Source organism: Myzus persicae, unplaced genomic scaffold, assembly GCF_001856785.1.
Source record: "Myzus persicae strain clone G006 unplaced genomic scaffold, MPER_G0061.0, whole genome shotgun sequence".
In the NCBI taxonomy this organism is placed as follows: Eukaryota; Metazoa; Arthropoda; class Insecta; order Hemiptera; family Aphididae; genus Myzus; species Myzus persicae.
The window spans coordinates 1893-26104 of NW_019104354.1; the positions used below are offsets into that span (position 1 = coordinate 1893).

Genomic DNA, 24212 nt, shown 5'->3' on the forward strand with positions numbered 1-24212 from the left:
ATAGAATCCAGTTATCACTATACCTTCTCTGATTCATACATTTAACTTCAGTTATATCAATAGATTCTTTGAGAGTTGAAGCTTAGATGGTGTTTATAGCGTATTTTTCAACCCTTGTATGTAGCCGAAGGATAGTTTTTGGCTGACGAAAAAGGAATATTTTTTGCTTATTTTATTGGGTTTCCATTAGTTACATAACATTATAATAAGTGCTATTATTTTTAATAAAATATTAAGTACATGCTTACATTTGCTTACATAAAATAAAATATTTATAAATTAAATTAAAAATTAAATGCTGTTTGTTGGTAATTGCTTGAAAACGGCTGATCATTTTATTCTGTTTTTTTTTTATATAATATTATATACACGTGTGCAATAAATATCCAAGTAACCTAACCTGCATCGGATCTACTATAGTTTATTAAACTTAGTCACTTCTTCCTTGGAGTAACTAGAAAAATGAAAATAGTATAATGATAGATAATAACCAACTTTAATATCTATAACTGCAAATAATAGGTTCTTAAAGGTTCAATACTACAACTAACAACAATAACATTGGTAATTGATTAATATAACGTGTATTTTTGCACACACGCGTTGGTTATATTATATATAAACACTCAATATATAAAAATCTACTAAATTATAAATACAATTGATCACAGGCCCTATATACCCAATATAGGTACACAACAATATACAACAATAAAATATTATAATATAAGAAATGCAACACTCAGTGAAAAAAATTTGCTCTTATAATAATTATGTACAATATGAGTTGTGGAACAACAAATGTAGACGATATACATTGTATAGCCGGAACAATATGTTTACAAATAAAATTATATTATAATATTTTATACCACAATATTTAAGCACATAATAAATGATATAAAGTTAATATTATTATTTGTTATTAATAGTGTATAGTGTATGTTATACATACGTAACATGGCAATAATAGTAGGTAAAATGTACATACCCCCATACGCTATACCTAGGTAATACTACATTTTTCTCCTTTAGTTTTGATTATCATTTAAAATATTACAATAGTATAACATATTTAATACTTATAAATTAAAATTATTTACAACAGAAAAAGCCCAGCTTACACTTAAATATTCCTTTTTTAACTAACTAACAAACTAAAATACCTACGTTCAGGTCTACCATGCATATTTGTCATGTAAATTATTTTACTATTATAGTACGTCTATAATAGGTACAAATACATAAAACAATTATTTCAATGATTACGTCAATCACCGTCAGTTTTAAATTATCGAAAGTTGTATAAAAAATGTGAAAGATCCTAAATTTGTTTTAAAAAAAAAAAATGATGTAATCAATAAATATTATATTTTGTATTATCAAGCTCGTATACAGGAAACAATTTAAGGGGTGTTAATAATTTAAAAAAATGTTTACATTATTATCGTTAATATACAAAATATTATTAATTTATCGTTATAACATTATCATAAAAGTGTATGATAATATTTTAATGAAAATATTTCTGAGCTTCCGCTGTAATTGTATGCAAGTCTGTTTATTATAACGATGGTAGATAATATGAACTTTGAGGTTGACGATACTTGATCATCATGCAAGACGGGAGTTATAACTTATAAATACTCATGAAGCGTAACTAAAAATAGATATCGTAAATCGCAAGATTTCAACAGTTTTTAATAAAGATATCGATCGTTTAGCTGACAATCACCCTGTTTAATATTCATACATCGTAATATCTACACATCATTCTACACGTGGACGGACGATGTTATAATAATATAATTTTTTGGGTAACAATAACATTAAATGTTGTTGTGCCAACGGAGAGACAGCTAAAATACGACGACTGTTTTAAGAGGTCACCAGTATCACTTGTTGCTGCCACCACCTGTACTAGTGGCGTCTACACTCAAATTGGTCGCATTGAGTTTCTTGGGTGAAGCAGATGGAGAGGACGCGGCCTCGTCCAGTGGGTCCATGTCCAATCCGTCGTCGTTCTGCAAGTCAGCCGCTGCGTCTCGCGATCCTCTGTTGGCCGTCGACGCACCTGATGAACCTCCGTTCCCGCCAAAGCTGCCACTTGAATTGCTAATGGACGAGACGCCTGCCGCTTTGCGCCAAATTGCCGCCTTGATGGCGTCCACAAGTCGGGCCAATCTGCCAGCCGCGTTCTACGAGACAACAACGAAAATGATAATGGTAATAAAATAATATACCTACAATATATATTATATAAAAAATAATTAAAAAGATAACGTTATGCATTGTTAATATCATTGCATGATACTTCTAATTTTCTATTTATAATATACACCTTCAGATCAAGCTACAAGTTCATAGTATACATATTATGTTGCAGAGTTCGTACAGAAAATCGAAATTTGATTTTTTAAACCAAATATTTTATTTCTTATCAAAAGTGCACATTTATAATTGTTGGTAATTAATGTAGGTAAGTGTATTTAAAATATATCGCACCACTGGAACAAAACCATCATAATTAAAAAATTGGTGCTTATTTGTTAGATATAGCATCAGAATTACAACATTTTTTGATTAATTAATTCAGTGTCATAGATTTGAGTGAGTAAAATATTTTTATTTGTATCACCTCAGTGAACGTAATACTGCCATCATTTTATTTAATGCAGTTTAAAGTTTCATATTTTACAACCAGTGATCCTAAACATAATGTAACACTGCGCTAAATCAAAATGTGGTAAGTAGTATTGTATGATGACATATCATTAAAAACCGCCATAAAGCTAAACTCGTTTGATTAAATAAGATATCAATATCAATATGTAAGCCATTTCAAATTACAAATATTGATGTTAAATAAAAGGTTTGTATTACTGAATAACTTGTAAATTATATTCTTGGTTCAAATTTTGTGTTTGAAATCTATTATTCTTAAGACTACAAATGTTAAATTTAAAGAAGAGGCGATCCTGCACCAAGAGTGTGATATTATCCAAATTGGTATGATATCATAACACATTTTTGTTTAAGAGGACGTTACACGGACATTAATTGTTGCTTCCGTCTTAAAAGTAACACATGGGTAACCTAAAAACTTACTCTCAGCAGGTCACGTTTAGCTTAGTTATTTTGAAAATTAGAGTGAATCTACCTATTATGAAATTTGATAAACATTATCTATGTTTTATATGGATTTTTAAGATATTTCAGTTTTTAAGTGGGCTATAATAATTTTTAATTTACCCTGTAATATACGTAAGACTTGCTAAAAAAATATTAACCATCGTTAAAAACCCTCTTACAATCACAGATAATGTTCTAACCATATAGTTTCATAATAAATCGATTATCTCTAATTGTTTAATTAACGAAGATAAAATAAAATAAATTATTATTATTAATTAATAACCTGACAGTAAGTTTGTAGGTTACCTATGTTTTACTTTTAAGACAGAGGCAACAAATGTCCATGTAACGTAGCCCTATTAATATCTGTAGAAGATTTTTTTTAAATATTAATTTTTGATTTTTACCTTTACATTATGCATTTGTATTTAACTTAACTGAAATCAAATTTACTGATAAACCTTACTCAAAACTTTAAAAAAAAAATGCACATTTTAAATTTAAGCACGTGTAGATATGTACTCAACTATAGACGAAATAATAAATCTCTGCATAGTGTATGTGTATAATATATTACCTGTATGACGTTTCCGATAGCTTGTGATATGCCGTTGACAGCAGTGAAACTGGGACCGAACAACCTGTCCGGAACCTGGAGAGTGACTTTGTTGGCATCGAATGTCACCTCACTATCGTCTTCCAGAGGCGCTATTGCCGGTGCCGTGGCTGAAGATTTCGATTGTTCTTGGGCCAAAACTTGTTGGTCTCCGGTGCCCGGTACCGATGCCAGAAAGTCGTCATCTTCCTGCAATGCAATGTCCCACCATGTAAGAAAACATATAAATATTACAATTTTCATAATATTTCTTTGAATCGTAGTTAAATGTTAAATAATTTAATCGGTATAAATATAATATTAATATTAATAATAAAAATACAAGTTTTGATGACAATATAAAAAATATCAACGAGATATGGAAAACTAAGATCTGAGATGTAAATCATCACAACGGTCTGCCATCAATATCATCCTACATTTGTATGACAACTAATTTGTTCAATTCAAAAAATGATCAAACATTTTGTCTTCAATATGATGTGTTTCAAACTTGAATTTTAATGTAGAGATTTGTTGTTGTATGACTTTTAAACATACATTTTAAGGGAATTTATTTATCGGCATTATGTTAGAGACTAATATCGGGTCACATAAATAATCACTAAACATTTAATGAATCAACAGTAAGCTAAATTCGAATGGTCTCTTAAACATGATTCAGTGGTCCATGATCGACCCTTTAAATTTTATTGAACCATTAAAACTAATACATTTTTGATGAAACCTGGTATAAATAATTCAAATTCTTAAACAATTATCTGCATGATCCAATGATACTACAGTCCTATTTTCTATTTCCCATATCTCATTGAATTTTTTTTAAATAAGCCGCGGCACCTACCGATCTCCTCAGAATTTGTCCTAAGCACTTAAACTCAACAATATAGTATTTTAAGTGTTGTGGGCTGATACAAGCAGTCTGTAATCATTATCATGAACCAGAATTTTAATATCATATTATACGATAACTGTACCGCGAATCGTGTATTCAGCTGAAATATTATTTCTATCTATAATTGGCATTCGACATGGAAAACGACGAATGATGATTAATGACATATGGTAAGAATAACTAGGAGATTGTGCGAACATTAGAATAATTCGTATCAAGTTAACCGAGTCATGACGATGATAATAATAATACAAATTATTTCAAATAGTTGCATATTTATTTTTATTTATTAAATACATTAACGTTTAAAAGAATATTACAGTATGAACATATGAATATCACCACGAATACAATAACATAAGATAAGTATAGAAATCCCTCGTTACCCGCGAATTTTTTAATCGCACTTACGATTATCCACTATAGTATTGAAAACTTGAAAATACTCTTTATTTAATAATCAATATATTTTATCACTATTATGCGAATGTTGAATGGTTGTATAGTGGCCTCGTTATCCGTGGTTTTGTTAGAACCTAACATTCGCGGATATCGAGGGATTCGTGTATACTAATGTAATTTTGAATAATTAACACTAAAATATTAAATTATATCACTTAAATGTTACAGTGGTGAAAGGGGTAACTTTATACGCATATTTTATGCAGACAGATTAAACAAGTGCTCGAGGGTGAACTGTATAAGTAATGATACATTTGAAAGATAATATTTACTTAGTCTTCGATTCTAATATATCTAAATATTAAATATAATTGGTGGATCAAATTTTAATTAGATGTAACTCAGGTACCATGGGCGTATATAGAAATGTCTTATGGGGTAGAGGGGGGAGGGCACGAACAAAAAAATTTAACTGTTCACAAGTAAAAGTTATAACTTATATTTTCCATCCCAAAAGAATAAAAAAAAACTAAAAAAGTATAAAGTACGGTGAATGAGTGAGCCTCATGTGCCTTTCTTTCTAAAAACGCCCTTGGTAGGTTCAGGATTAATTTTTAGTAAGTAGTGTAGTACGCCTGTTAATACATATGATTGGCTTCATAATAGTGAGGACTATCTGTGTTTCTTTTCTATTGTTATTAACTATCAGTAATTATAACTTAAACACCCACCCTATATGACTTTTAAGTTTACAACTATCAACTATATACCTAGTACACCTACTTGAAAGAATCTATAATAACGATAACAATATTGGTATCGACGATAGACTTCTAGTTGATACAAATATTCATGGCGTGGATTTAGAATAAAAGGATTCTATATTTCTACATTTATAAAATAATAATTTAAATTTTTTCACTAGTCAAATTGATTATTTTTTTATAGCAAATAAAAGATATGTTTTAATTATCAGATTCAACGAAATTTTTTATAGATACAACCACGTAAAAATAATGTTATTTAATAACAATATTGAGATTCAAATATTTTTAATTTATTTTATGCCTGGTTCTGAAAAATGTGTAGAATGTTTGAAATTACAGACAAAATAAATTCTATGGGCATGTAGTGTAAAATATTAAAAAGTTAAAAATCTATGTGAATATAAAAACCGGACAAGATAAGAACTTATACATTCCAAGCCACACTTAAAATATATCAATGACAGATGAAAAATAAAGAGAATAATATTAATATACTAATATTGTACCTACCTATTAATTAAGTTACGTGACAAACAGTAGGTACTACAAGACGTCAATACTGATTCGCAAGTGCTAAAGTAGGTAATACTACTGTCTACTAGTAGTAGGTACGTCTCTTTGTTGTTTCATCAATTATAATATTATTAATTGTAATATATTTTTGATATAATTGGCAGCCTGTTTATTTATTGTTATTAATATTACATAAATATATCGAACGACTTATAGAACCTACTTTTGAGAAAAATAATTTCACGACGACTGTAGTAATAAATAATATACCAACAAACTTATTGACTACTAAGATTAACTAAAACCTATATAGATTATCCTAACTAATCCAACTAATATGTAATATAATATTAAATTATTTATATAACACGCATGTATGATGGATTAATGATAATAGGCACATATGATATGACGATGATTGATTGGTGAAATGGTCATTGACTGACAATACCGATTTAAGATGACGATGAAAATTGAAAATCACGATAATTTAGCTTAATAATATGATAATGATAATGGTTATTAGTGTGATGAAAGAACTGTTAAAAATTCTGTGAACAACACGTGTGGTTAAATTATGGAAATTATGAAAATAGTGACGATGAAGAAGAGACGAGTGATTGTACACTACATTATTCAATGTTGCAACAAAAATAATTGCAACGTATTAATTATTAACGTATATGAAAGTGAAGTGTAATAATCACCGAACCTTAGTGATGTATAATACTATAATATATAAGTATAAGACACTAATATAATAAGATGCTCACGTAGTCCCGTATACGCTAATTATTTATTAGGTAAGTGTACTGGGTACACCGTACACCATACTATAATAAACATAAACTGCATGATCTTTTATTATGATTTATAAAATGTGTGACTATGTTAAACGTTAAATTCACCTACGTGTATTTTAGATTTTTGTTAATATAGTAATATATGAATGTACTAATATTACATAATGTTATAAAAAACGAAATTTTGATTATCCGTTACAGTCGAGCTCATGTGGTTGTATCCATATAATTTATTTATAATAAAACTATAAAAAAATACGTTAACAATAATTTAATTTAAAACAGTTGTATAATATCAAGTGAGAGTATACTCGTTTTAATGTCATATGGCATTTCACTACACATATACCATATAGTGATAGCAAGTATACGCGATATTCAAAATTTAAACCTTACCTAGATGTAATTAATTCGAGTTATATAATCGACCAGGGTTACAAAAATCAAACGAATCTTCTTTTTCCTCAATCGGATAATCATCGTTTAAGTGATTATGCAGAAAGTTGGAATGTACATGGAATTATCCTACTTCCAAAATTGTGTTTTATATAATATACCTCTATTTGATGGGTGAGTCAATGAAATTTTCACGACTCGACCATAACGTACTACCTACACAATTTCAATGAAAAACTTGGAAAGCGGAAGCTCCTTATTTTTTCAGTTAGTCTACTAATGGCATAAATTATGAAGGAGCTAATCATCCCTAAGTATCCCTTAATTGCGATTATGACCATCTATACTATTCAACAACTTATATTACTATGTATTATGATTTATGAATTATGACTTTATATGGTTATGGCTTGATTTATATATATATATATATATATAATATATATGTATGATTATGATAATATAATGATAGACAATATATATAAATGACGATTATGATTTATGATATATATTATGGCGGTGTGACTGGCAAGTGCCGATTCAATCGAGAAGACGACGATATGACAATGACGAGAGGACGCATGTTTTTAGAACGACGTCTCTGACGATGGCGATCCGTCGTCGTTTGTTGCGGCAAAGCCCGACGGTTCAGCTGCAAAGCTCGGTTGGAAGGCGGAAAATCCAGAAGGAGCGCCGCCAAAGCTTGATGAAGCGCTTTCAAAGTTTGTCGGGGTTCCGACAAAGTCCGATGGAGGTCCATCAAAGTCTGGCTGTGATGGTGGTGGTGGTGAAGCGATCAGGTCTGATCCGGGTACGAAGGCTGGTGCTGATGGCGCATTCGTGACGAAACCCGAGGCATCGGGGGCAGCCGCGAAGTCCGGTGAAGGGACAATAGCATCGACGGAAGCTGCGGCACCGACGACGTTGAATGTGGCGTTGTCCTAAACACACACACACACACACACACACGCACACAGACACACATTCGTCGTTCGATGTTATTCATAGTTTATTATATTTTATTATATAATAATATATTATTAATATAAATTCAGTGCCCGAATTCGGTTGTGCGGTTACAGCATGTGAAGGAAGCTACTTCAGTCATCTTGCAGACACAATAATATGAACCACTTATCCACGAGTGCCGTTTTGGTTAGTATTGTATTCGAATGTCTAGTATTTAAAACCTGACGTTTGGCTGCAGTAGATAATAATAGAACTGTAGCAGACAATTGAAACTATTGTCGACATCGTGTATACCATAGAGGATATAAGAAATTGTGTCGGTTAACATATACATAATAATCATATAATAATCAATCGGAACCAGAACAGTGTAGTTAATATGTTATTGCGTTTATTTATCTATACTCAATAGGTAAATCTATATACTATAGTCTGCAAGTGAAAAGGTACTTCAGCCTAAGCACCGGTATTATTAAATACGATTAAAAGGCAACTGTATGTATGGCAACTCTGGTCTCCTCCGGATATACGATATTATAATGAATATTACGAGCAATCATGAGAAGATGTACAAACCAATGTTTACCACACACATCAGTTATTAGGTATATGTTTTTCCAAATTCCGGAGCACTGAATTAAATATAATATTATTATAATTAAAACTATCGTACACAAAACTGTATTATATCGTACGCCTTTTGCAACAAACACACACACAAATACACACAATCTCTGTCATGCCTACACGAGAGCGTGATCACACACGTCATACGTAGATACACACGGCACACGTATACAGCTGCACGGACGTGCATTTAAAAAGTCGTCGTCGTTATAATTGTCATTTTATGTCGTATTTTAGTAACAGAGCAATACATAAATTAGATTTATCGATAGATGTATAACACTATCGTGTATAGGACATAGGTACGTTTTCCCTATAATAATATTCAGCTACAGACGAATTCAAAAATTAATTTAACGTTGGTTCTAGTAACTGTAGAGTAGAATGTATTAAATTGTAAACGGAGTAAAACTGAAATTTAGATAACAAGTTTTATATATATTTTTACATTTATGTTTTGCCAATTTATTATTCGTAATACTTTATTTCGAATACATTAACTGATTTATTAAAACGTGTTATTTCATAAATTTCGTCTATAAAGAATCAATTACTGGCAAGAGCCGATTGTGAAATCCCTTAATTGTGTAACGTACATGTAGGTATGTATTATATCGTATTGTAATACACTAATACCGAATAAAAATATATATGTCTTGTTCACTTGTTCAGTATAATGTAGACAGTACTGGTTACAATCTTCATCGTATCTGTCCCGTCAAAGCTATTTTGTACATATATTTTTATTACCTATACATAATATATAGGTATAATATATTTTAACTGTCACCGACGTTTTTTGTTGTTGTTTTTTGTCGGTATTTGTGGGAGTTTTTTTATGTTACAATTATCTTCTCGTCATGATTCTGATGGTGTAATCTTATATTCGTATAAGTATATGTGAATTATACAATTCACATTATTAATTAATCTAAATTCAATCTAAATGTCGTCGTCATCATCACTTCCGTCGTCGTCATCGTCATCGTATGTTATGCATATAATATAAATATATGAACATAAGAATATGATATATTTGTAGTATTTCAGTATCACTACCATTGTCACAAACGACACGAACGAATAATATGATTAAGTTACATAATATTTTTGAATTTAATCGTCATCGTATAATATGATACATTTTGTAGCTATTGTATTTATGCGTAGCCTATGCATAATAAGTCATATAGTATTTTTATGATAGTAAAGTAAAAATTTCATTTTACAATCATTACTCATTAATCGTATTAAATGATATGTACATATAAATATTATATAATATTATAATATTAAAATATATATGTAACCTGTACCTGTATTCAACGAGTGTATAAATTATATTTTGATGTGAAGAAAGTGAGGGAGGGATATATTGGTTGTGGGTAGGTTATTTGGTGTAGTTGGTGTTGGTGCTGGTGGTGATTGTTAAAATATAGTGTACAAGTATAAAATATGTTAGTGTAATTGTACAATAGTGCTCATGGTTATACGTTTTTTATATACGTATACAGTGGATTAACGATAATAAGGCCCATATATTGTAACAACCTTTAATTTAATAATTAATTACAATTCGGTTAAAAACTCAAATGGTATTTCATATAAAATAAAACAAAATAAACACAATTTTCGTTTATCAACGAGTTTAAAAATAACTGACTTTCATGTTTTTATTTAAATAAAACTATGAATACCTACGTCAGCGTAATATTGTTTAATATTTTGTATTTAAGTTACATTTTTTATTTAATTAAATCGAATTCTTTTTTTTTTGATTTATTCCGTTGAAATTCCTATTATTGAAAATCCACTATATATGCATATTATATTTACAATATGTGAGTATAAAATACTGTGAAGTGCGTGCCGTACATAAAGTGGTATTTAATATAATATTAAGACTATACCTGTATTGTATAGTATATTCTGTATACATTTAGTAATTTATAAATCACGTATATGAGTGCACTCATCAGTCACCATGGTAGCAACTTTCCTCTTTGTGTATAATACGTATATATCGGGTCACTACTCATCTTTTAACTTTGACTACCACTCTATCACACATCTTAGGCTCTGTTATAAAACATTTTGTACACAACGATTGGGTTCCAAATTATACCCGATAATCATTAAGCAATAATCATAATATATATTTTATCGGTTTGACCCTCCTCTTAATTCTCGGCCACAACAACCGCTTCCCTCGCCCTTTTCGTTCTCTATCACTATAAATTATACTGCTGTATACCACACTTTGGTAGTCTACAAAATACTCAATACGGTTGTAGACACCACTTATATCCCCTCATGCTCTCTCACTATGTATATAATGTGCATTAAAATATTATACATTATTGTATATTGCAGCTATTTCTCTTATTTACAAGTTTTATTAATGAATACACGATAGATCGTGAATCGATGTAAGCTTACCTTGTTTCCAATCGATCCCGATTTTGAAGGTGAAGAAGATTGGGGCAACACTGGTGACAGGAATTGTGCATTCTGTTGACGGTTGCGCTGGTCAAGGTTGCTCAGCAGGCGGGTCTTAAAGTCGATCACCTGATTGATTTTCTGCAGATGCGTAAAAATAAACAAATAAAACGGTGCGATCAGTTTTCATTACAATTGTGTCAAGGAACGAATGGGAACTATGTAGTAGAGTGGAGCCTGTGTACGCTGCAAGAACGGTGCAGCTAGAAATTGTATAGGTCGAGAAGTGGTATTATATAATAAGTACCATGTTTTTATACGGAAATCTATGTTTTGTATCCGATAATTTTATACACAACTTAGTAATCAAATATTGCTGTATTATAATTTATAGTTTCAGTTAATGTGTGTTTTGGATATTTCGTCTTTATCTATCCACTAGCTACGTCGCTAATTTGAAGCATGCGCATGGGTATGATAGATAATATACTGTACCTGGAACAAAAAGTTGAGCAGCACCGCCTTGACGCCCAGAGCGGTGGCCGCCTTCACCGTCACTTTGGCCACCTTATGGACGGCTTTCAGTCCGACGAGACTGACGCCCAATGCCTTTGAGCCCAATCCAACAGCTTTGGCTCCGAACTTGGCCCCTGCCACCAGCTTGGCACCGGTGCCCAGCGCGACTTTGACCGGCAGAACGATGAGAGGCTTGAGTTTGAGCAACGTCCTTTTTTTCCTGACCAACACGGTCCTTCCGGAGGCCGATGCTGGTACATTAGAGTGAACGGCTGAAGCTCCTTGCCAACTGCTCGGCACTAATGGGGAAGCGGCAGCATCGGTCGATGCAGCGGACGACGCTGGACGTATGGCGGATGACCGAGCACTGGATGGCAAACTGGCGGCTACCACTACCAACAGCAGTAGAGTGGCCGTCAAGACGGAACACCGTCGAACCGATGTCTGTGAAGGTGTCATTTCGGTTGATTTCAAGGTATTTGGCAATTTGCTGTGTGGTTGATACAGCAGTAACCGACGGTGATGTTTAGCCGTTGGTCTATGAAACAGAAAAACCAAAAGTTATAGAAAAAAGACATTCGATAATAATATAACGATACATGTATGGTTTTATATGTAATGTAATGAAATTTAAGTTTAATTCGTTAACGAATAAGTCGTTCACGCATAAATGTAGTGTGGAATGCGCGTGAACAACTCGGATATCACTACACGTCATGTTTATAAACTGGAATAACCGAACTTATACGGCGAGCAGAAAAGTTCATACATCTTATTATTGTCGCCTGTGTTGTGTAATGTACCTGTTTGATTTTTTAATGTCACATCTAAAAAATGAACAAATATGCTTTCAACTTCATAGTTTGAACTTAAAAGTATATTTCTCTATGGGTTAAATGCAGTAGTTATATTCTATGAATATAAGTTAATCCTTCTGATTTAATAGTTACGTATAATATATTATTGTCTGTTTGAATGCGCGAGATCGTAGACGCGTGTTTACATCCTAGTCTAAGCGCTGTTGAGCGAAGAGCATAGTTTTCCCGCCACAATATTTTCCTACATATAAACTCCCTCTGTGGGTATAACAAACCAAATAAGAGGTAACAGTAATGGTGCAATTTTGTCATTAGCAATTGGGATTGATCATATTCTACATATTAATAAACGTGCAAATGTCGTCGATCCAACCTCGATGTGGGTTCAACGATTCGAATGGTTAACTGAACGATTGCACTCATCACGGGGAATGGCAACGTGTTATAACTTATGCATAATATAATATTATTTATTATTGTCATTAAAGTGACGGGCAGCATTATAAAATATATTGTAATATTAATATCTACTCGTTAACTCAAATCTTCGAGGTGCGCTGGCGTCCACAGCAGCCGCAATACGTGCTAATCATTGAATAATAATAATAATAATAATAATAAATAATACAATACATAAACGGGGTAATGCCGTAATATGTACTTATAAACCTGTAACTCAATTTCTGAATTACGCTATGTAACAAAATTGACACCTATATGTATTTGTAAATCAATGTTATTATCGTACCTACGTAATGTAGCGTCATTCATACCTATTAAAACCGATGGTGCTTCGTAGCAAATTAATACGTTTTTTGGTCCCAATTATCATAAAATATTACATTGATATTACGATATTTGTTTATCAATGACGAGTGACGACTCAATAAATTTCCCCACGACCCGTTTTAACGCCGCCGCATTGCGGTTTTTAACTCCGGGTCGAGCACCTCGAATTTATGATAGTTCTTAAATGCTTAGTATCCACTTGCAGAGGTTAAACAGGTAATAATAACGAAAAAACCATTATTGGTTTTAATAACGATATTACCTACATTGGAAAGCACGACAACGTTTGCGGTCTTGCGGTCTGTATAAAGCAGTCAAAGGGCGTGGTCGATGACAAACATACCCACAGCTACATGTGTACACACATGTGTATATTATCATATTGATATAATATAATGTGCATTGACTGAATTTTTTATTTTACGAGATTTTTATGAGGGCAAAACAACGAAAAATGTCGTAATGCGTTGAATTTTTTTTTTTTGCAAATTGCCACGGAAACGCCCGCGATAACGCCCCCTAGGGTGAAGTGCGCGCACACTTTCACTCGACAAACAAAATATACACCTGCAGCTGTATATATTATTATAGTATGCGCATCTAGCGCTTGATTACCAAGGCGGTCCACTATGTGCTGTATATTTTACACAATCATTGGCTCCCCATTAATATTTGGTATTTCGTTATAAAATTTGAAAAATATCATACATTTTCAGGTAAAAGTTCACCGCCCCGAATTGTTGCGCAAAACATCTGAAACGCTTAAAAAAAATTGTGTGACGAAATAAAAAAAAAATGTAGTTTGTATGCAGTATAACCTGTTTTTATCTTAATTATCATGTATCACACTATTCATATAATGCATATATATATATATATTGTATCTACTATATATATATTTGTATATTATTTTAATCACCAATTACTGCCTAGTGCATTATATATAAATACCTAATCATGAAAAATGAAGTTAATCGTATAATCATAAATCTACTTTCTTAGATCACCAATTATATACAATTAATAATTACTAATCAGTAGAGTATACAACTCAAACGATTATTATTCTTGCCATAGAACGTGCCATATTTTAAGTCTGTATAGGTAATTAATTACTGTAGCCTAAGGGTTTCAGGTATACAAGCTAATATTTTACAGTCAAGCTTATGCAACTGTAAGAAGAGTGATAATGCATTTTTTTTCAAAATCAAATATGATATCAAAATATTGTTTTTAAACACAATATCATAGTTTATCGTAAATCGACACATCGTACATGAATTGCAATGAAATGTTTTGAAAAGGCTAAAGGTTTAGTTTACAGTTTTATTTGATGCCATGTATGTATGGTATTTATTTGATTCGGTACTGAGAACGTCACATGAGTATAATATATAAAGCATAATTATAATGACTATATAAGTTATTAGTTATTATCTATTATTTATTATAATTATTAATATTATGCGGAGTTATTTACGGTTTGTGCACATAAAATAAATGTTTGCGACATGGCATTATAATAGTATTACATTCTTATACACGATGCTTTTTACCACAGAGACTGATTTTCGCCATATTATCATTATAAAATACAGTTATTAGCAATGTCAGCTGTTTCAGTGGATGCTGTGCATATATTTTGCTACCACACACAAACACAGGTCCGTGAAACGTGAATAGTGATCTGTCGAGGCATTTGAAGTTCGAACGGTCATATGTGACTACCTAATACCTATACTCTATAGGAGCAGAGTTTCAAATAAGCTTTTAGAATTGTGATTTATATTATGAAGTATTAAAATTGTTAGTAGTGTAATTAAAAAATTAGATAAAAATATAACATGTTAAAGTAGGTCGGATTTTATACTGCATCTAGGGGGATTTTAGAGTTCAAACTACAGAAAATCTGAATTTACACTAGATCGTACATCGTATAGAAGGTGCTTCATCTCTATGATTGTTCTACCAGTTAATTATAAGGTTATTGCCAATCTGCTTCATCGTTTATCGTTTATGTACCAATAATATTCCTAGTTGGTGAGACAACTTCCCAATGATAGATATGTCTGACAATTATTATACTTCTGATGAAAATTTTTTTTTAGAAATTGATCAGAATTTGATTGTAAGTTATCTTAGGAACGAAGATAATTTATATCGTTACACATTACATTACAACGTATTTTTTCAGAGCAGCATGTTCTGTATAACTAAGCTCCAAGTAGGTACACACTGTTTAAATAGGTAGAGTATATTTTCTAAAAAAAACCGCAGTGTATTGTACAATAACGGTGCACGAAATCGGTGGTACAATGGTAGCTATTAAATAATAATCAATAATGAATGTGTATTTTGCAAAGAACGAATAAGACGGATAATATTTGGAAATTCCGTGTGGTCGCCGTCGCGATCTGTCTGCAGTAAGGGACGGATAAAAAATAATAATGATCAACAATGTCGCAATATATTTTTTAATCCAGGATGAATGTACGTACGGCGACGGTGCGGCGGCGGTTTCGGAGCTGGTTTCACCTGGGGCGGTAAAAGGCGGCATTTCCCGTTCGCTAATCGTCGTATGCATTATATTATATTAATATTATGATATACATTTTAAGTTGCGCGATAAATACATTTGCTATATATATATTTTTTATTATTTATATCAATATAATATCATTACGTATATTTTTTCTATGTAGTAGTGTATTAGAGTAGGTGGCAGTTCGATAATATGATTCGCAGCTGATCTAGATCGTTGGCCAAGGTACTCTACAATCACCATGATTTCTTTTTCTCTCGCGCTTTAATAGAGGAATATACTATATTATATTAAAATAAGTATAATATAATCGTGTACATGACCAGGTCGTTGCACCGCTTACCATTATTACGAGTACATATGTACGAGTATGTACGAATGTGTTTTATATGTTGTAATTATTGTTGTATGTGTTTGTTGGTATGTAGATATCCCATTTAGATACTAGGCGAATTTCGCTTTCAACCGTTTTTTATATTATACTTTAGGTACAACTGAAATAACTGACTAGGTACCTTTTGTAATTAACCATAACTATATAAGAACTTTTGGTATGAACAATATTTTTAATTTTGTTTTTAAATTAAATTATTAATAAAACAAATATTAAATATTAATTAGAACACAATGTATTAAATAGTTCGTTAATTATACATTTATCAGTTTTCTCTGTTACACTATATATATATATAACCACGCTGGATTTTGGAGTACGTAAGAAAAGAACCACGGTTTCTCAGAGTCTATTCTCGTTGAAGACCTAAAATCATATCGAGTGGTCTAAGTTTAAACATTATAGTATGAGAATGTTTAATATTTTTTTATAATTTTAATATTTAACAGTGTTATTTTCAGTTCATTATTATATTATATTTATTTTATATGTGTAGGACTGCCTATCTATAAATTATAAATAAACGATTTATATATTTTAATTTTTATGATACTTATTAGAATTAAAATGTTTTATGTATTTTTAATACTTAAGATTAAATGACAGTAAAATTGATTATTTCTGAAAGAAAGAACAGCTCATGTTTGGGCTCGGCTCGTGTTAAGTTTCTGAGTCAATTTTGAGAAGAAAGTGGTAATTAGTATGTATGCGTATGAATGTAGTGTGAAAGAAATAATAGGGGGCTACAGCACATGCAAGCATATTTTAGTAAGTTTAGCCATCACTCGCTAAATTTAATTTTTTTTAAATTTTTTTCTTTAGAAATTCCTCATAAATATTTTGCCAATTGTATTGACTTCTATATATGAGGTTATTGCACATAGGCCTGAGGCCTCTATTATTATCAACCAAAATAAAATGGCAGCGTAAGAGTACGGTCAATGGCAAAGTATAGATCGTCCTTTTTCGCTGACATTTTAATTCCTTAAAGTGATAAAATGATATAATGAGGGTACTATTACAATAAGCTAGTATATTTGTGCAATGAACTAACCTATTTGATACAATTTTTTAATTGAGTTTGAAATTGTAATGAAGTTTATTTGAAAACGACTTCCTTTACATGTTTAAGATAACATTATTCGACCAGTACCAGTTGTCTATTACTTACGCATACATTTTCGCTCAGAATAATCCAGTTTATTTCATTAATTTCAACATTAAACTTTAAATTTTAAAGTATATTAAATATTTTTGAATTTAAAAGGAGGGATATTATAAAGGGCTCATCTAGACTTATTTTGATATTTAAATTTTGATATATTATGTTATATTATTGTACATTTTACAAAATCATACTCTAAACATTTCATTAAAATTAAAATGTTTAAAACATCTGGTATACAATAATGTAAAATAGACTATTCTGAAAGTACAATTTGGTTAGATTTGGTTAGGTGTGTTTGTGAAATAGAAACTACACATATACGGGTACCTAAGTATAACGTAGTTCTAATTTTTTTTCGATATGATCAGTTAAATACTTAACTTTTACAAAGTTTTTAATATTTAACATTTTAAATTACAATTTTTAAGGGCATTTTTAAATTACAAGCTCAAATTCAAAAAAGTGGAACATTTGTTTTCTAGTAAAACGTCATATATAAACTTAATCAATTTTTTTCAGAAGTTAAATCAGATTACTAGAATAGTCTATAATGTGACATTAATTGACATAAAATAAGTTTATTTTCGCCAATATACTATTTTCTTAAATAATAAATGCACAGTATTTGAAAATAATATTTTATGAACTCTTGTTTTGGTCCTTTAACTGTAATAATTACAGTATAATTTTATACTGATATTAGTACTCGGGTATAGTGACTCCGATGACGGGTACCGCCTTTAGCATACAGAATGAACACAAATCAGCTGAAAATACCAAAAATGAATAACCTCGAAGTGCATAAAATATGTTTTATTAAGAAAAAATACAAAACAATTGTATATTAATATTTCCTGTAAACAACGTAAGCATGAAATCTCAAAGTCTTAACACCAACTTAGCTCCCAAATTTAAAGAGGATACCTAATCTCTTCGAGATAACTCTATATCATTTTTGTAAAATATAATCTATCTAAAAACTTATAACAGCATAAGTAATATATTATAAATTATAATAATAGTAATATAGTATTTAAGAAATCGTGAAATGCTATAACATCTTAATTGAACAATATAGGTAACAAAAAGGATATGACGTTAGGTTATCGTCTGCACATTTGGTAGAAGCAAATAATCCTACATATATCAACCGAGATTTAACCTAACACCAAGATTTCGATTTTGTTATACATGACAGAAATCCAGTAAATGGATTCAGTATGTAGATACACGGTTATACACTTATATCAATACATCATATTATAACTAACAAGTTCTCTTGATGTACATCGGTGACATTTGCAAACTGTGCTCACGTCGGTCAAGGACGGGCAGTACAGCAACACCATCGCCGCGGGCCGACCAGCGTCGTAAAGTCGGGTTCACACTACACCGTGTTGTGAGTGTTCCGTATAATATTTAATATACGTAGGTAAGCAAATATTGGTAACACGTTACCTATACAATTTGAATGTATAATACAACTTTACATGACACGGTATAATGAGAACCCGGCTTGAAACGATCGAACGACCGCGACCATGGTACTATCTCGTAATATGCGCTTTAATTACATCGTTGTGCACGGCGATTACATTCTCATTTCGCGGGCATAATATATTGTTCAGCGACGACGATCACTGGCGCATCCGTTTAAATAGTGGGTACCCATGTTTTATTCTTATGTTGTCTCTTACGCGTGAAATTACGTAAACTGGACACGAAACAACAATAAACGTGGTAATAATATTACATAGTTATTGATAGTGCCAGCGGCAAAATGATGCCACCGTGGTTGTCCGGTTTTCACTCTCGTCATCGCGTCGTTCCCCCTGTCTACTTCACACCCGCCCATCACTATTCTCGTACCATATAATTTCATATTATTATACGCATTCTATGATGTGTCCTTCCGTCTCTCTAGCTTCCCCCCTCTCTCCCCCTCGTACTCTCTCGGCGCTTATGTCTGATCGTCGCAGTGTTTTTGACACGCGGAAATCATCATTTTTCAGAATTATACATACGATACTCGGTAGGCACTAATATACGCGACACGCGTGTACTAAAATTATTATGCACACCAGCTAATTATTATAATATATCTTACTGTATATATTTTTTAAATTTCCGAATAATATTTTTAAGTACTTAACTAAACATTTTTCTCACTAAGAGTTTATTCTCAAAGAAACATTCAATTGTATATATTATTATAACTAATAAGTAGAATGTTCAAAAAATACGAAAATTAATGATTTTAACTATATTTTTTGGCTGTCCATTCTATGCTAGCAGAGTAAATTCGAGTAGTTTTTGTTTAGCATAAAATCAGTTGTTAGTTATTACTTTATTAGCTCTATCCAAGTGTCCAACGGCAACACCACTCTTCTCAAGTCACAAACTGTTCAAATTTGTTTAACACAAACCTCAAAATGTTACATTTCCTCAATAAGGTATTGTTAATGTATCTACTCCTGGGTGTAATTCTTTTTTCGTATTAACTGTCCTAACTTTAATCCAACCTAATACAAGCTTTTGTACTTGCAGTAAACATCGTAAAAAACCGCATTATGATGATCTGTATACAATTGGTCGTAGAATAGAGAAAAACACAAACACGAGATAGTTAGGTACCTACATACAATACATACATCATTAACGTCGACCCACGTGACGCTACAATAACGACGCTGCGTGTTGTTAAGTTCTCCGCGGGACGTAGAATTCGGTGGCCGACCATTTCCTGCTTAATGGTACCATATTATATACGCTAGTAAGTGCTTGTATAATGTCGTGTATTTTTCTAGAAATTTCATATTCACATTTATGATGAAACATTTGTATTGTATATGAACGGTTTAATGAAAACAAATAGTACTATATACTATGGAGTGGGGACATACGGTGTTAGTGTGTCATATGCGAGATTATGTTACATACCCATAACACCCCATTTTACAACCCACTGCAGTCAGGTAATAATAAAAAAATATAAATATCTAATATGTGTTATAAAAGCATGTGTTTAAAATAAAAGAGTGAAACGACGCGGGCCGTGGCTGCCGGAGCGGTGAAAGTCGTCGGCATTATAATAACGTATGGGTAGCGTATACCTACGTATAGTCGTCATCGTCGTTCCAGCAACGGAAACCGACTCAGAGAGTGGAGTGTACTCGGGCGAACGGTACCGGTCCTGTGGCCCGGTTATTAAATAATGATAATAAATGTATTACGATTACTGCACACGTTATGTGTATTTTTTCGCTGAAAAGAAATTATGCAACAACGGTCGACGGCGACAATCAACGGTACGGCGGAATGACTTATATTAAAAAATAAAGCTATGAATATACAAAATAAATAAATACGAACACGTCATGATGTCAGAGCAATTGGCACCGGGAAAACAGCAATGACGGTTATAAAAAATGTATTAAAAGTGAAAGACGAAAAAATCAAAAAACCGGACACCCGATGTGTCAGCTGAGCACCGTCATTTCTGTGCATTATTTACAATAATAATGCACAGACGCAAAAAAACACCTTGATCTCGGAAACAAGTTTCCACTCTTTTCTTACATATTTACATAATAGTGGACTGTATACTTTAATACATTACAATTATTATGTCATATTACGTATTATCGTATGACATTATTTAAACCAAAATCAAGTGGACACAAATATACGTTTTTGATTTTTGAAACGAACTTTAGTTTATAGCTTAATCAACAATGATCAACACCAATTTCTAGCGTTTTTTTTAAAGATATTGGGAATTTAAAAAAAATTAAATCTTGAAATATCGCCTAAATATCATGTCTGATGTGTTGTATAGTCCAAATTAACTAATGTAGCTAGAAGCTTTTTGAACTTTTGACCGTAAGCAAGGTTAGGTTTGGTGTTCGTCATAACGAGTTAGTATAGGACTTAGAGAGTGTCAACGTCACCCGAATGCCATAAATTATAAGATATATCGGGTACGTATCCTTAATTAGAATCACGTAACGGAGAATGAAAAAAAAACTGTTTCACGCCACAACGTGTTTATTACGCGTGTGGTCTTCTTATACACGCGTGTGTGCACTGTTTTATTACGTACCTAGGTACGCTGTCTCGTCGAACGAGTTGTTATATTATTCGCGCGTCCGTGGTTGTACGCTATATTGTTTTTATTGCTGGGACTTTAACGGGAAACCAAACGGGTTTTTTCAAACTTTTATTACCTATACATTAATATTATCGTACAATTTAAAATACACACTACCGGACGAGCAGGAAGTATAGTCGGGAAATAAATCACGAGAGTTGCACGACCGATTATTATCTCGGATTTCGGATCTTATAATTATGTAAACACGCTTGACTCATTTAATATATCCACTCGACTTTACGTAACCAAAACAATCGAAAATTTGTATGCACTACTCGATCGATAATATTACAATAATATATTTTGCATATAATATATAAATATTTAAATCACACTTATCGTCTATTTTGATAATTTGCATTTATACAAATAAATATAAAGTCTAACGCCGTGTCCTACGTGAATGCAGGAGTGCGATTTCTATTGTAACCATGCTGTTTCGCCGTAGTGCGATACGTCCGATGCAACGAAATACAAACTGTTTTGTTTTTCGTTGCATTTGTCGAATTCACGTAGGACATGGGGTAATATACTTTCGTGTGCTTTATGCACTTCCACACTTTCACAGGTAGGTAATAGGTATACACTCGAAACACTATACTATGGTTATGAATGATGATAATAATTATAAAGTATACCTTTTGTCAGCCGAGCGTTTGTGTTTTCCGGCGCGACTCCGCCGACACTTGCAGTTGATCGCGAGTGAAGTGCAGTCGCGATGACCGCGTTTCGTCGGGTTTCCCTCGTGTTATACCGGCCGCGCTGAACCTTCTTATCGACGACGACTGCAGATGCACCTCTTTACCAGTAGCGTTGCAGCTGTATATTATGTACGAAATTATGTTTGATAATAATATAATAAACAATAGTAATATTAATATTATTATTATCTTTGCGCATACAAACACGCCACACTCACACACGCACACGACAGATATACGACGTCCCAACAGCAGCAGCGGTGCCGGCGCTTATTATATACGCGTATTTCGTACTTATTTCTATATAAGCATACGAGAACGTGTGTGCGGGCGTGCGAGCGAGCGCTTATTGAAAAAAATTGTGTGACTGATCTGCCGGACGCGGGCGAGTGACTGTAGCGGACGATCGGTGGTTGGCCGCGTGTGATGTACACTGTGAATGTGCGGGCGAAGTGAGTGCGCGTGAGCGGGGCTGCGACCGGTGCGAGAAGAAAAAAAATGAAAGTAGTATAATATTATTATTATTATTATCATTATATATAGTAACATGCCGTAGAAGTAAGTATTATATGTAATATTATATACATGCAGTTATATTATTATATACAATAATATATATAGTAATAATGTTATGTGCTATATAATACTTAATACCAACCGGCGCTCACGCGTTTATGTAGCTTTTAATAGTTTTCCTATTCCCGGTGTTTGCAAATATTGATTGCAGTGCAGTCGGTGCATAATTTGAATTAGTGCAGAGACTATACAGTTAAAGTAGGCAGAAAGCACGCAACTCGATACGTGGGAGTGTATGCATATTATGTATTTATTCACATTACACGTGTCTTATGTGAAAATAATAATTATTTATTCATTTATTTATTTATTTCGTAAGTATATTTTATGAAACAACTTATAACATTATAAAATACTCTATGTTTGTTTAATTTTTAAGGATTATTTGGATATATTCGTTTTAAATTAATTTCAAACTATCAATAACTCTATATAGGCATATTAGATTTTGAGCGTGGCGATGAATGTACTGATCTTGATGACATGATGCGTGTTTTTTTGTGTAGGTAGACACTTTTTCTAGTAAAAATAAATGCTTTGATCATTAAACTTCGATGCAGTAATTTCTGATAGCAAATTGGATCAAGTTGGTATTTTCTTTTTACTTCAAAATTGAATGTTTTCAAAAGCAACAAGAAAAACAAACAGGTTTTCGACTAAATCAATTTTGGTTTCTGTTGTACCTAACTCTAAAAAAAAAATACGTCAGATATATGGAATTTTCACGGATGTTTTTATCTACATTTTCTATACACCATAAAATTTTCAAAATATTTTGACTCATGTTGAACTATTTATAGGCATATAAAATTTTCATATCATGTCGATAAAAAAAATTTTACTCGGTTTTTATGAGTGTTTGAATTTAGAATTTTGAAAAATTCGTAAATATCAAGACAAAATTACAAACTATTTTGAGTTGGAAATTTTTAAGATATTTTGTTTTTATATATCTAAGATTTTATAATTTAATACAAGATTCCTTATAAGTTG

General features: G+C 31.9%; 1 protein-coding gene across 3 annotated transcripts; it reads right to left on the reverse strand.

The window, feature by feature from the left end:
- Window positions 1–477: 477 nt before the first annotated feature.
- Window positions 478–23097, reverse strand: LOC111041433. Of its 3 annotated transcripts, XM_022325704.1 has the most exons (6): window positions 22862–23097; window positions 22581–22761; window positions 12058–12616; window positions 11563–11703; window positions 3713–3940; window positions 478–2198 (listed from the first exon to the last, which is right to left on the reverse strand). In XM_022325704.1, exons 3-6 carry the CDS (start codon window positions 12535–12537, stop codon window positions 1896–1898), a joined length of 1152 nt encoding a protein of 383 aa, XP_022181396.1. In that variant the 5' UTR covers window positions 12538–12616; window positions 22581–22761; window positions 22862–23097; the 3' UTR covers window positions 478–1895. The 3 variants fall into 3 exon arrangements, with proteins under 3 accessions (XP_022181396.1, XP_022181395.1, XP_022181397.1); XM_022325703.1 differs by having other exon boundaries at window positions 22581–23097; XM_022325705.1 differs by lacking the exons at window positions 478–2198; window positions 3713–3940 and adding an exon at window positions 4902–8468 and having other exon boundaries at window positions 22581–23097.
- Window positions 23098–24212: the final 1115 nt, after the last annotated feature.